We start from the raw sequence: 13,250 nt of genomic DNA on the forward strand, positions 1-13,250 counted from the left end.
GTTACTCCCAGGTCAGCCCTGTTCACACTGAACTCAGGTCTGCCCTGCTAAACCTGTGAGATCATAAAAAGTGGGAGGCGAATGCCCCACAACCACCAATCAGCTAATTTTAGGCATGATCCAGGTCAGATAACCCGGGTTGCACCGTTTACACTGCACCATTACCCGGGTCCATCCTGGGTCCAACCCTGGTAGCTGCCTGGGTTGGATTGCTGGGTCACTTGACCTGGGTTATTTTTCAGGGACCCTTTTACACTGAGCTGCGACCTGGGTAGACCCAGCAAAAACCCAGGTTTTTGCTCTGGTGTAAAAGGGCTATTACTGTGTAGCAGACCCAGTGTTCTGATACATAATATTATTGCCATGTATAACAATGCTGCATTCTATAAATCACTCACTCTCCATATTTACACCCTACAACCAAGGTTTGGCTAACAGGGTCACCTGAATGATAAGTTTGTATTATATACTGTACATCCAGTCTAAATAGTTTGCAAACACCTATCTTAAGAAAGTTTTGCATTATATTTTCCACATTTATTGTATTGTTCACATATTGGAGTGGTGAGCGTTTCATTAGTATTAGACCAGATTAGCTCCTCATATTAGAGTGGTGAGCGTTCATTCAGTATAACTCCTCCAGGGCACGCTGTACGGCGTGTACTGCTCCAGCCACCTGATGTACGTTTCGCATTACCTTATTCATAGAGACAACCCGAGCGCTGGGATGTCAGGCATTATATCCTGGTTTAGGTCCAATGACGCCTAAGAGGTTTGACAAACAGGTGCTGCCTGTCAGCTCACTGATTGGTGGAAACTTTCTGTATATATAGCGTGCCCTGCAGTTTTTTATTTATTTATTTACTACCATTTATTTATATAGCGTACACATATGTCGCAGTGCTTTATAGAGAATATTTGGCCACTCACATCAGTCCCTGTCCCAGTGGAGCTTACAATCTATATTCCCTACTACATGTACATGTACACACAGACACACTAGGGGTAATTTTGTGGGGAGCCAATTAACCTACCAGTATATTTTTGGAGTGTGGGAAGAAACTGGAGTACCCGGAGGAAACCCACGCAAGCACAGGGAGAATATACAAACTCCACACAGTTAGGGCAGTAGTTGGAATCAAACCCACAACCTCAGCGCTGTGAGGCAGTAACGCTAACCATTACACTGTCTGTGCTGCCCAACTGCATTTATCTTATGTTGTCTTCTAAATTGAAATGACTGTGTCAAACACTACAATATAAAGAGGACAGGGTGACTAGGAATGGTTGTCATATATACATAAAAATATGAATTGGAGGAGTTTATATCGCCTAATACTGAATTACCGCTCACCACTCCAATATGAGGAGCTAATCTGGTCTAATACTAATGAAACGCTCACCACTCCAATATATGAACAATTCAAGATATGTGGCAAACATAATGAGAAACTATGTAATACACATATTAAGATAGGTGCCTGTGATGTATTTAGACTGGATGTACAGTATATAATACAAACTTATCATTCAGGTGACCCTGTTAGCCACACCTTGGTTGTAGGGTGTAAATATGGAGAGTGAGTGATTTACCGAATGCAGCATTGTTATTCATGGCAATAATATTATGTATCAGAACACTACAACCATATTAGGATATACATATTCAGGAAGGAATCGATTACTGCACTAGCTAATTGATCTATTATACTATTAGGGTATACTATATACCAATCATTCATATGGTAATGTAAGGCTAGAAGTATCTCTCTATGCACATTATAAATATAAGGTGCTACATAGAACTGAACACTCACACTGTGGGAATAAATAAATAGTGAACCGCTATTCGGTATTGGAGAAAGATGCACCATCAACAAATATAAGGTGCTAATAATAACCAACTGGTGTAACAGTGAGACAAATGAATCAGTGGAATATTATTTGGTTATAGTTAATTGTGCATCTTTATTAAACAGATGTATTAAGCTCTGGGAAGTGATAAATTGGAGAGTGATAAACGATCAGCCATTCAGCTCCTAACTGTCATGTTACAGGCTGTGTTTGAAAAATGACAGTTAGAAGCTGGTTGGTTGGTCATTTATCACTCTCCAATTTATCACTTTCCAGAGCTTAATACATCTGCACCATAGGGTGCTAATAATAACCCAAGGTACACAGCGCATGCGAGAATAATGAGTGTATTAGTACTCAGTTATAAGTAAAGATGTCCTTTAATAATCAATAGGTGCTAAAAACAACCGGGCATACATAATACGAGAGCTAAGAATGAGTGGATCACCAGTAGATTGTAGATAATTGTGCACCGTTATTATATACAGTAAATAGTACAAAGAGCAACTGAGGACACGCAGAATGAGAAGCAAATAATACGTGGACTATCAGTCAGTTGTAGATCATTCTGCATACATAGGACCATTATATCTTGGACCACTACCTCCCACACACTTACGGCTCAATTCAGACCTGGACGCTAAGCTGCGCTCTCACGCAGCCAAAAGGGGCCGGGTATGCAAATTCCGCGATCGCACTGTCTGGTGTAAGGACGCCCTCTATGTCTTAGAGAGTGATGTCAGAGCGAACGCACGCCGGTATAAAGATGCCCACTTTTCTTTCTTAACACACGTCATCTCCAGGAAGTGTATGATTAATCAGAGCCATCGAGAACCATCGGAGCTGCACGCAGCGCTTGAGGTAGACCCTACCCCGCCGCAAGCACTGCGATCACTGCAGGCTGAAATACAACCAAGTGGCGTGTACAATGACGCTTCCATGCTGATTACGGACGCCCATTAAACGCCATTTTGACGCCCAGACACGCCTGCATTCGCACCACCACACCCCCATTCACAAGCACCTTCCCCTGTTACCACCCACAAATGGCACTCAAAGTAGCGTTCAGTCAATTCCCGACCGCAGTAAGTGACTCGTGCATGCGCATATTGACACATATACGCATGCGCAAACATGCGATAATCGCCCATAGCGTGCGTCCGCTGCTTAGCGTCCAGGTCTGAATCAGGCCCTGAGCCTTTTGTTTCCTCTTGATCTCCAGAATAATTATAAACTTGTAACTTGTTATTGCAGAGTTTAGTCCTGTGAATGCCCCTACAAACCGTACAATAATTAACAAAATCAATTATGTATCTACTTTAAGTAAATGTATCTACTGTTATGTATATTTAGGGGAAACAGAACCAGTATTCATGATTGGCTCCAAGGGTACATGTACAGAATGTTACTTGTGTGTTGGCTCTTTGTGGTTGTATGGGTACATGTCTGTCCCTCCTATGTCTCTTCCTATGTGTACATATCAAGCTTTTCATTTTGTATGTTTATTACCATGTCTGCAGGACGAATTGAAATGGTCATTAAGTTGTGAAGGCCGGGTACTAAGGAGCATATTTAGCACAATTTCTTTATAGGATAGCCACTGAAAACACTAGTTTTCATGGGCTACCCTCAAATTCTAAGGATCCCCTGAATGTATGTACAGCCATGGCCAAAAGTTTTGAGAATGACACAAGTATTGGTTTTCACAAAGTTGACTGCTTCTCATTATTATGATGGCAATATGCATATACTCCAGAATGTCATGAAGAGTGATCAGATGAATTGCAAAGTCCCTCTTTGCCATGTCAATGAACTTATGGCCCTATTCAGACTTGCCCGCTAGGAAGCGTTTGCCTGCAGCCAGCAGATTTTTGCATTCTGCGCAGGCATATGCGGTCGCGGCAGAAGCAGGGATTCAGGTAAGTTGTGTGTGTGTGTAATTATGTGTGTGTGTGTAAGGGAAACTGACACTGCACTGCATGGTGGGGGGGGCGCTACTGGGGGCAGTGTATAGGGGGGGTCGCTACTCTGGACACTGAATAGTGGGACTACTACTTGGGACACTATATAAGGGGCACTACTACTGGGGGCACTATATAAGGAGCACTACTGGGGGCACTGCAAAGGGGGGACCACTACTTGGGGGCACTATATAAGGGGTACTACTGGGGGCACTACTGGGTGGAGGGGGTCTTTAATAAATCATAATGGCTGTATTTATTTGCCTGCTACATTCATGTTTTTTAGTGATAGAAGTGTGTGTCTGTCTGTGTGTGTGTACCCCGGCTCAGTGGTATATGTTACTGTATTGGTCCTAAATCCTGTGTAAAGTTGGGTAAACACTTTTATGATTGCAGGCTGATCGGGTATAACTGTCTCGATCAGCCGTGCAGTCTGTCCCCAGTGTGACCCCCTGTCAGCCTCGTACACACTGGGCCTGATTCAGACCCGCTCGCGAGCGCTGAGCGCTCGCAAGCAGGTCGATGGTGCCCTAGTGCGCATGCGCACGACGGAGGGAGCTCCGTCGTGCGCATGCGCGAGACCCGCATAGCGACGGCCAAGCCGTCGCTATGGGTCTCGCACCAAAGGGGGCGTGCTGTCGATGGTGATTGACAGCACGTCCCCTTTGGTGGGCGTGCCGGGGGCGTGGCTGCCCAGACGGAGGCGTTCCCATGGGAACGCCTACCGTCTGGGGCCGGCCCCACTGACTTCACTAGTGATGTTAGTGGGAGTGCTCTTGGCTCTGATAGAGCCAAAAGCACTCCTGGGCTTGCGGCAGCGAGACCCTACCGCAGGGTCTCGTCGCAAGCCCGATGGTCGCGATGGTCTTGACCATCGCGACCATCTTTTTGGCCGCTCACATAAGCCGCTCCAATTTTAGGTAGGAGGGCCCTGATTCAGAGCGAGCGCTCTTGTCAGAGCGTCCGGCTCTGAATCAGGCCCACTGTAAAGATATAGCACAGTGTGTACAGGCTTCTATGGGATCCGGAGGTCGAACCGACAAATATTAAACTGTACATAAGATGCGACCTCCCGATCCCGACCATTGCAGAAGCGTTAAAAGCCGTTTATGAGCTAACGCTACTGCATCGAGACAGGGTACACACTTATACAATCCAATGGCCGTTTACTCGATATTGGATGAACGGCCCGATGATTGTATAGGTGTGTACCCAGCTTTAGCTGTTTCTATCTGTCTATCTATCTATTTATTTGTGGCTAGATGTTTTTTCATTGGTTTGGTAACCAAGGATTTGGAAACCCCCCTTTCAAAATCCTGCATTTGCCACTGCTTTTTATAGCCTGATTCTGACTCGGGCCCTGATTCAGAGCCGTTCGCAAAAAACGAGCGCTCGCTCTGAATCAGGGCGGGCGCTTGTTTTGTAAGTTGCGGCCTCCTGGCCGCTCGCACAGCTGTGGGTGACCACCCACAGCTTATGCGAGCGGCCAGGTGATGGTCGCGATGGTCAAGACCATCGCGACCATTGGGCTTGTGACGAGACCCTTACGGTAGGATCTCGTGGGCCGCAAACCCCAGTGGACTTCCTTCTCTAATAGAGCAGGAAGTCCACCTACTGACATCACGAGTGATGTCAGTAGGGTCACCCACAAACAGCAGGCGTTCCTGCAGGAATGCCTCCATTTGCCCAGCCACCCCCCCTCCCCGCCTTCCAAACGGGGTGAGCTGTCGATCAACATCGACAGCCGCCCCTTTTGTATGCGAGCGCCTGGAGCGAGTGCTTTTTGCGCTTATACCGGGGCTCGCGCATGTGCAGTTTGCATGCCGCACGTGCGCACTGGCCAACCATCGACCCGCTTGCGAGCGCTATGTGCTTGCGAGCGGGTCTGAATCAGGCCCTCTCTGCAAAGCAAAAAAGTAAATAACTTTATATCTGAAACAAACCATGTTGCAATGCAAGGGGGGCAAATACATTTATTTTTTATATACAGAGTAAATACCGGCTGCTTTTGCATGAAGTCCACAAGTGCTGGGTAGCTTTATTTTTATACTCCAACTTAGATGTCAGTTAGGACACACCCCTCCCAAATTTAAATCTCTCTCCCCCACCTGCCATGCAGCATGGTTTTGCATAGGTACAAAGGGCCTGATTCAGAGCCGGACGCAATTAGCGCTCGCTCGTCCTGAAAATAGGGGTGGCTATTCAAATGAACCGTTCGCTGTTTGCGGTCTGTTCACGCCTCTAGGTCTGAACGAGCGTACAAAACTTGCGGTCGTTTTTTGGGAAACTACGCCCCCTGGCCGCTCGCATCCTACGTCATGTCCGCTATTTATTAGATTAATCGAGTACATCGAACAGGGTATGAACTGCTCGCTATTCTTGAGGTTGCTTTTTGCTATCACAATTTTGCGAGCAGTTCTGGCTTAAAAAAAAACCCAGTGACGTGGTCAGTGACGCTGCTGTTTTAAATATGCACACCCATAAAACGCCCGTTTTGACCTTTAAGCACGCCTGCGATCGGATCTCCACTCCCCGTTTTCAAGCACCTTCCCCTGTTACCACCCACATACGCCTCATTCTGTCACTCAAATTAGCAGGCATTCGCTATTTTGCGAGCACATGAATTTCGGCCGCACTGACTGGTTCACGCATGCGTATAACGATCCGCACGCATGCGCAGTTGGGCAAACATCGCTCAGAGCGAACGAGCTGCCGCTTACAAGTGGCTCTGAATCAGGCCCAAAGTTACTTGCTCTTTTATGCTTTGCTCCCAACTCAGAATAAGCCCCTATTACTGGTGCAAATCTTCCAGCTATTACAAGCTTACATGGAGGTAAATACCTGGGATGTGTGACAGACACTGACAGCTGTGCTGGTCACCTCTGTTGTTTTTAATTGTGTTGTTTAATTATTCACAATTTAAATTCTATTACATTTCCACTTGTGATATTATTTTGCTGCTAAGTTGTATGGTGTGCCTATTAAAATATCCACATGCACCCCAACAGGGCTGCAGAGAGCGGTGCTGGGCCTGATACTGTAGGGGGCGTGGCCTAAACGTGCCACCGTGGCCACGTCCCCTATAGAAGTCACGTCCCCTATAAATAATTTATTTTATTTATTTATTCACGTCCCCTATAATTATATTTATTTATTTATAGGGGCCACGTCCCCTATAAAAAAATGAATTGCAGCGCCATGCTCCCCTCAGCCAGGGGGGTGGTTGCTCCCCTCATTCCCCTGCAAATCAGGTGCAGGCAAAAGAGACTTGTGGCTCAGTGGCAGCAGCCTCCCTGGACTCACCGTGGCCCAGGGGGAGGTGGAGGAGACTGCTGCCCCGGGTCAGTGGTTGTTGGTTAGTGTCTTTCATTGTATTTATATTTCACTTACGGTAGCAGATGCCATCTTCCAGAATGAGGACATGGAGTTGTTTGCACATTCATTCCAAGAAGGACAAGACTTAAAATTCATCCCTGAAATGAATCACACATAGGCATCATGTATTCGTATTTGTTTAAGAACAATGCAATTAACGTGACAATCTCCTCACATCAGTTTGAAAGATGACTCAGGGCCTTACTCAGCGATGTACGGTCATCCGATGATTAACTCACTTCTCCAATGTTTAAGGGTCTGAGTCTGCACAAGACCAGTTCTGAATGGGACCTGAGATCTTGCAAGCCACAGCATGATTGACATTGGCGTTTGTTCACCGTTCCCGGAAACAAAGGCGTGTTACCTCCTTTTTCCGGGAGGGACAAGGCCAGGGTCTGCGTTGGTGGATGCAGATTCCTGTAACCAGGCACCGTCCACGCTGCGGGAAACTTCAGCTCCCGCAGCCTGACCGAAGGAGCCACCATCGTGACCATCCCAGCCTGCGACGTCGGTCGCAGTGCTGGGATCGCAAGTGCAGCAAGGAGGTGTCTGACGTTTCCTTCTGTATTAGCATCTGAGAGGGACGGATTTGCACAGTCACTTGTATGCGGCTGTGTAAATCCATCCATCTCTGAATCAGGCCCTCAGATCACTACTGTTTACTAGCGGTGATCAGATAGATTGGCTTACAAATCTGTTTACGCATTTCTGTCCTCCAAATTAAACGCACCTCCATGCCAGTGTTAGTTTTGACAAGGATTTAAATTTAGTTTTTGTCCTAGTTGCTTGTTTAAATTTGTAGTTGCTTAGAGTCACATATTAGTCTCTCTTTTTGCTTTGTTTTGGTCAAGATTTAGTCAGTGGACCTCAGTTTTCATTTTAGTCTAATTTTAGTCAATGTTTTAGTTATAATTTTTGCAAACAGTTTAATGATACTGTAATGTATTTTACATAGACCTTTTCTCTAAAATTCCCTTGAGAACTTGAAGTCAGAATACCTGTAACTACAGTATGTGTCTAGTAATTTGGGCTCAGTAGGCTGAGTGAGAATGTGTTATACAAATTAATGCCTTAAGTTTGTTAGAACCAGTGTTCATTTTGACAAGGATTTTAAATTTAGTTTTAGTCTTAGTCGCTTATTTAGAATTGAACACAGATTTCATCATAATTTCTGTTATTAAAACTGTTTATATTTTCATTAATCCTTCCATCTCATCCCCTCATCCGATGGCTGGCTACGGGGGTAAAGCACGCACCACTGCTCTGCAGCAGGAGAATAGATGCCGTACCCATGCACATGGCATCTATTCTCTGTATAGGGGGAGCATGGGGGTAGCCCAGCATCTCAGAGAGTGCTGGGCACGCCCCCACAGTGACATGATTAGGGGAGCCGCGAGGCTCTACACCCGTTCACAGAGGCTCCACCCCCTGCTCCCAGTCATTTAAATATATTTTTGCCATGAAACTCTTTTGATGTGATGGTTAGTTACCATCACATCGAAAGTTTCAATGGTGGAAGCCCAGCCATCATTTGATGGTGGGCTTCCGATGTCCATCCCTAGTCAGTGGTGTTGCTGAGCAAGGTGGAGGATCAGACAGGGGAGCAGCACCAGGCCCCTGCAACAAGCACGGCCCAGGTCATTAGTACCCCTTCCTCTCAGCACCCCTGCTAGTCATATTAAAGATAGCTGCACACAGATGTGTACAGTGGTGCTTGAAAGTTTGTGAACCCTTCAGAATTTTCTATATTTCTACTGAAATTTGGCCTAAAACCACCTCATATTTTTCCACAAGTCCTAAAACTATTTAAAGAAAACATATGACATATCTGTGAGTGGCAAAAGTATGTGAACCTTTGCATTCAGTATCTGGTAATAGAAAAATACATGGGTCCCGTGGGGTCAGAGCTTCAAATAGCTTATTTATAAGGGTATGGACCGATGTCCAAAAAGTATTAAGGACCGGGCAAGTCCACCAGACATGGGTAAAAGTACCCCAGAGGCCACAATTTCTCCAGCAGAGGGGTGAGGCAGAAGCAGTGGTGTAACTAGGGTATTTGGAGCCCAGGAAAAACGGAGCCCCCCCCCAAACATGCCACAAGGGGCGTGGCCACCGAAAATGTGGACGTATCAACATGACACACCACCGTTTCTCATCACTCTAGGAACATTCCTTTCCATTCCATATTCACCTTAATACCCCCAGTAGTAGTGCTCCGTATGCAATGCCCCTAGTAATAGTGCCCCATATGCAATGTACCCTGTAGTAGTGCCCCTTATACAATGCCCCCTGTAGTAGTGGCCATTATGCAGTACCCCCAGTAGTACCCCTTATACAAAGAAGGACCCACACACTATACACTATATATGGACAGGGACATACACAAACTAAACACCATGTACGACTAAACACACACAGCATGTATGAGAGGGAGGACAGGCACCATATATGACGGGGATACATACAAAACACCATGTATGACAGTGGGATACACACTATACACCATGTATGACAAGTGTACAGACACTATACATCATGTATGACAGGGCGTTACACACTATACCATGTATCACACAGGACACACACTATAATGCATCACTATGTACAATATATGACAGGAGGCCACTCTATATATACCATATACTATGCCTGAGGGGGGACAGGACTTGCACATGCTGCTCACTCTGTTTATACCTTGCAGAAAAGAAAGATGCTGAGGGACTGGAGAAAAAGAGACTGAGGGCAGGGAGAAAAAAGGGGGAGAGAGGCCGAGGGGCAGGAGAGAGAGGCCGAGGGGCATGAGAGTAAGACACTGTGGGGCAGAAAAGAGAGAAAAAGGTCCAGGAGAGTGAGAGACTCAGGGGCAGGAGAGTGAGAGACTGAGGGGCAGGAGAAAGAGGCCGAGGGGCAGGAGAGAGAGACATTGAGGGGCAAGAGAGTGACATTGAGGGGCAGGAGCGAGAGACATTGAGGGGCAGGAGAGTAAAAGACTGAGAGACAGGAGAGTGAGACACTGAGGGGCAGGAGAGAGAGACCGGGGGGCAGGAGAGAGACAGACCGGGGGGCAGGAAAGAGAGGCTGAGGGGCAGGAGAGTAAGATACTGAGGGGCAGGAGAGTGACACACTGAGGGGCATGAGAGAAAAAGGCTGAAGGGCAGGAGAGAAAGAGGCTGAACGGCAGGAGAGTGAGACACTGAGGGGCAGGAGAGAAAGAGGCTGAAGGGCAGGAGAGAAAGAGGCTGAACGGCAGGAGAGTGAGACACTGAGGGGCAGGAGAGAAAGAGGCTGAGGGGCAGGAGAGAAAGAGGCTGAGGGGCAGGAGAGAGAGACTGAGGGGCCTGAAATTGAGAGGGGAGAGAGAGACTAAGGGGCAGGAGAATAAGATGCTGAGGGGCAGGAGAGTAAGAGACTGAGGGGCAGGAGAGTAAGAGACTGAGGGGCAGGAGAGCAAGAGACTGAGGGGCAGTAGATTGAGACACTGAGGGGCATGAGAGAAAAAGGCTGAAGGGCAGGAGAGAAAGAGGCTGAAGGGCAGGAGAGAAAGAGGCTGAGGGGCAGGAGAGAGAGACTGAGGGGCCTGAAAGTGAGAGGGGAGAGAGAGACTAAGGGACAGGAGAATAAGATGCTGAGGGGCAGGAGAGTAAGAGACTGAGGGGCAGGAGAGTAAGAGACTGAGGGGCAGGAGAGTAAGAGACTGAGGGGCAGTAGATTGAGACACTGAGGGGCAGGAGATTGAGACACTGAGGGGCAGGAGAGTAAGACACTGAGGGGCAGGAGAGTAAGACACTGAGGGGCAGTAGATTGAGACACTGAGGTGCAGGAGATTGAGACACTGAGGGGTAGGAGATTGAGACACTGAGGGGCAGGAGATTGAGACACTGAGGGGCAGGAGAGAAAAAGGCTGAGGGGCAGGAGAGAAAGAGGCTGAGGGGCAGGAGAGAAAGAGGCTGAGGCAGGAGAGAGAGAGACTGAGGGGCAGAAGAGTAAGACGCTGAGGGGCAAGAGAGAGAGACTGAGGGGCAGGAGAGCAAGACTGAGGGGCAGGAGAGCAAGACTGAGGGGCAAGAGAGAGAGACTGAGGGGCAAGAGAGTAAGATACTGAGGGACAGGAGAGTAAGAGACTGAGGCACAGGAGAGTAAGAGACTGAGGGGCAGGAGAGTAAGAGACTGAGGGGCAGGAGAGTGAGATACTGAGGGGCAGGACAGAGGGGCAGCAGAGAGAGACCGGGGAGCATTAGAGAGAGGCCGAGGGGCAAGACAGTAAGACACTGAGGGGCAGGAGAGTGAGACACTGAGGGGCAGGAGAGTGAGACACTGAGGGGCAAGAGAGTGAGACACTGAGGGGCAAGAGAGTGAGACACTGAGGGGCAAGAGAGTGAGACACTGAGGGGCAAGAGAGTGAGACACTGAGGGGCAGGAGAGAAAGAGGTTGAAGGGCAGGAGAGAGACACTGAGGGGCAGGATAGAGAGACTGAGGGGCAGGAGAAAGAGACTGAGGTGCAGGAGAGAGAAAGACTGGGGCAGGAAAGAGAGAGACTGAGGGGCAGGAGAGTAAGACGGAGGAGTAGGAGAGTAAGACACTGAGGGGCAGGAGAGAAAGAGGTTGAAGGGCAGGATAGACACTGAGGGGCAGGAGAACGAGAGACTGAGGTGCAGGAGAGAGAAAGACTGGGGCAGGAGAGAGAGAGACTGAGGGGCAGAAGAGTAAGACGCTGAGGGGCAGGAGAGAGAGACTGAGGGGCAGGAGAGCGAGACTGAGGGGCAAGAGAGAGAGAAACTGAGGGGCAAGAGAGTAAGATTCTGAGGAACAGGAGAGTAAGACACTGAAGGGCAAGAGAGTAAGATACTGAGGGACAGGAGAGTAAGAGACTGAAGGGCAGGAGAGTAAGAGACTGAGGGGCAGGAGAGTAAGAGACTGAGGGGCAGGAGAGTGAGACACTGAGGGGCAGGAGAGTGAGACACTGAGGGGCAGGAGAGTGAGACACTGAGGCAGGAGAGTGAGACACTGAGGGGCAGGACAGAGAGACAGAGGGGCAGCAGAGAGAGACCGGGGAGCATTAGAGAGAGGCCGAGGGGCAAGAAAGTAAGACACTGAGGGGCAGGAGAGTAAGATGCTGAGGGGCAGGAGAGTAAGACGCTGAGGGGCAGGAGAGTAAGACGCTGAGGGGCAGGAGAGTAAGACGCTGAGGGGCAGGAGAGAGAGAGACTGAGGATCAGGTGAGAAAAGCCGAGGGGCAGAAAATTAAGAAACTGAGGGGCAGGAGAGTAAGAGACTGAAGGGCAGGAGAGTAAGACACTGAGGGGCAGGAGAGTAAGATACTGAGGGGCAGGAGAGTGAGACACTGAGGGGCAGGAGAGTGAGACACTGAGGGGCAGGAGAGTGAGACACTGAGAGGCAGGAGAGTGAGACACTGAGGGGCAGGACAGAGAGACAGAGGGGCAGCAGAGAGAGACTGGGGAGCATTAGAGAGAGGCCGAGGGGCAAGAAAGTAAGACACTGAGGGGCAGGAGAGTAAGATGCTGAGGGGCAGGAGAGTAAGACGCTGAGGGGCAGGAGAGTAAGACGCTGAGGGGCAGGAGAGTAAGACGCTGAGGGGCAGGAGAGAGAGAGACTGAGGATCAGGAGAGAGAAGCCGAGGGGCAGAAAATTAAGAAACTGAGGGGCAGGAGAGTAAGACACTGAGGGGCAGGAGTCTGAGACACTGAGGGGCAGGAGTTTGAGACACTGAGGGGCAGGAGTTTGAGACACTGAGGGGCAGGAAAGTAAGACACTGAGGAGCAGGAGAGTAAGACACTGAGGGGCAGAAGAGTAAGAGGCAGAAGGGCAGAAGAGAAAGAGGATGAAGGGCAGGAGAGAAAGAGGCTGAGGGGCAGGAGAGTAAGAGACTGAGGGGCAGGAGAGTAGGAGACCGAGGGGCAGGAGAGAGAGAGAGGAGAGTAACACCTAGGGGCAGGAGAGAAAGATGCTGAGGGGCAGGAGAGTAAGACACTGAAGGGCAGGAGAGTAAGAGACTGAGGGGCAGGAGAGTAAGATACTGAGGGACAGGAGAGTAAGACACT

At 48.6% G+C, this 13,250-nt stretch overlaps 1 protein-coding gene across 1 annotated transcript in view; it reads right to left on the minus strand.

Annotated features, from left to right (window-relative positions):
- LOC148501364 (ADP-ribosyl cyclase/cyclic ADP-ribose hydrolase 1-like) overlaps window positions 1-13,250 on the minus strand; it is a 49,167-nt gene that overhangs the window by 16,932 nt on the left and 18,985 nt on the right. Inside the window, exon 4 of the mRNA XM_088450604.1 lies at window positions 7,206-7,288. Coding sequence (XP_088306730.1) covers window positions 7,206-7,288 — 83 coding nt within the window. The remainder of the gene's footprint in view (window positions 1-7,205; window positions 7,289-13,250) is intronic.

Source organism: Taudactylus pleione, unplaced genomic scaffold (genome assembly GCF_031769625.1).
Source record: "Taudactylus pleione unplaced genomic scaffold, aTauple2 ptg000520l, whole genome shotgun sequence".
In the NCBI taxonomy this organism is placed as follows: domain Eukaryota; kingdom Metazoa; phylum Chordata; class Amphibia; order Anura; family Myobatrachidae; genus Taudactylus; species Taudactylus pleione.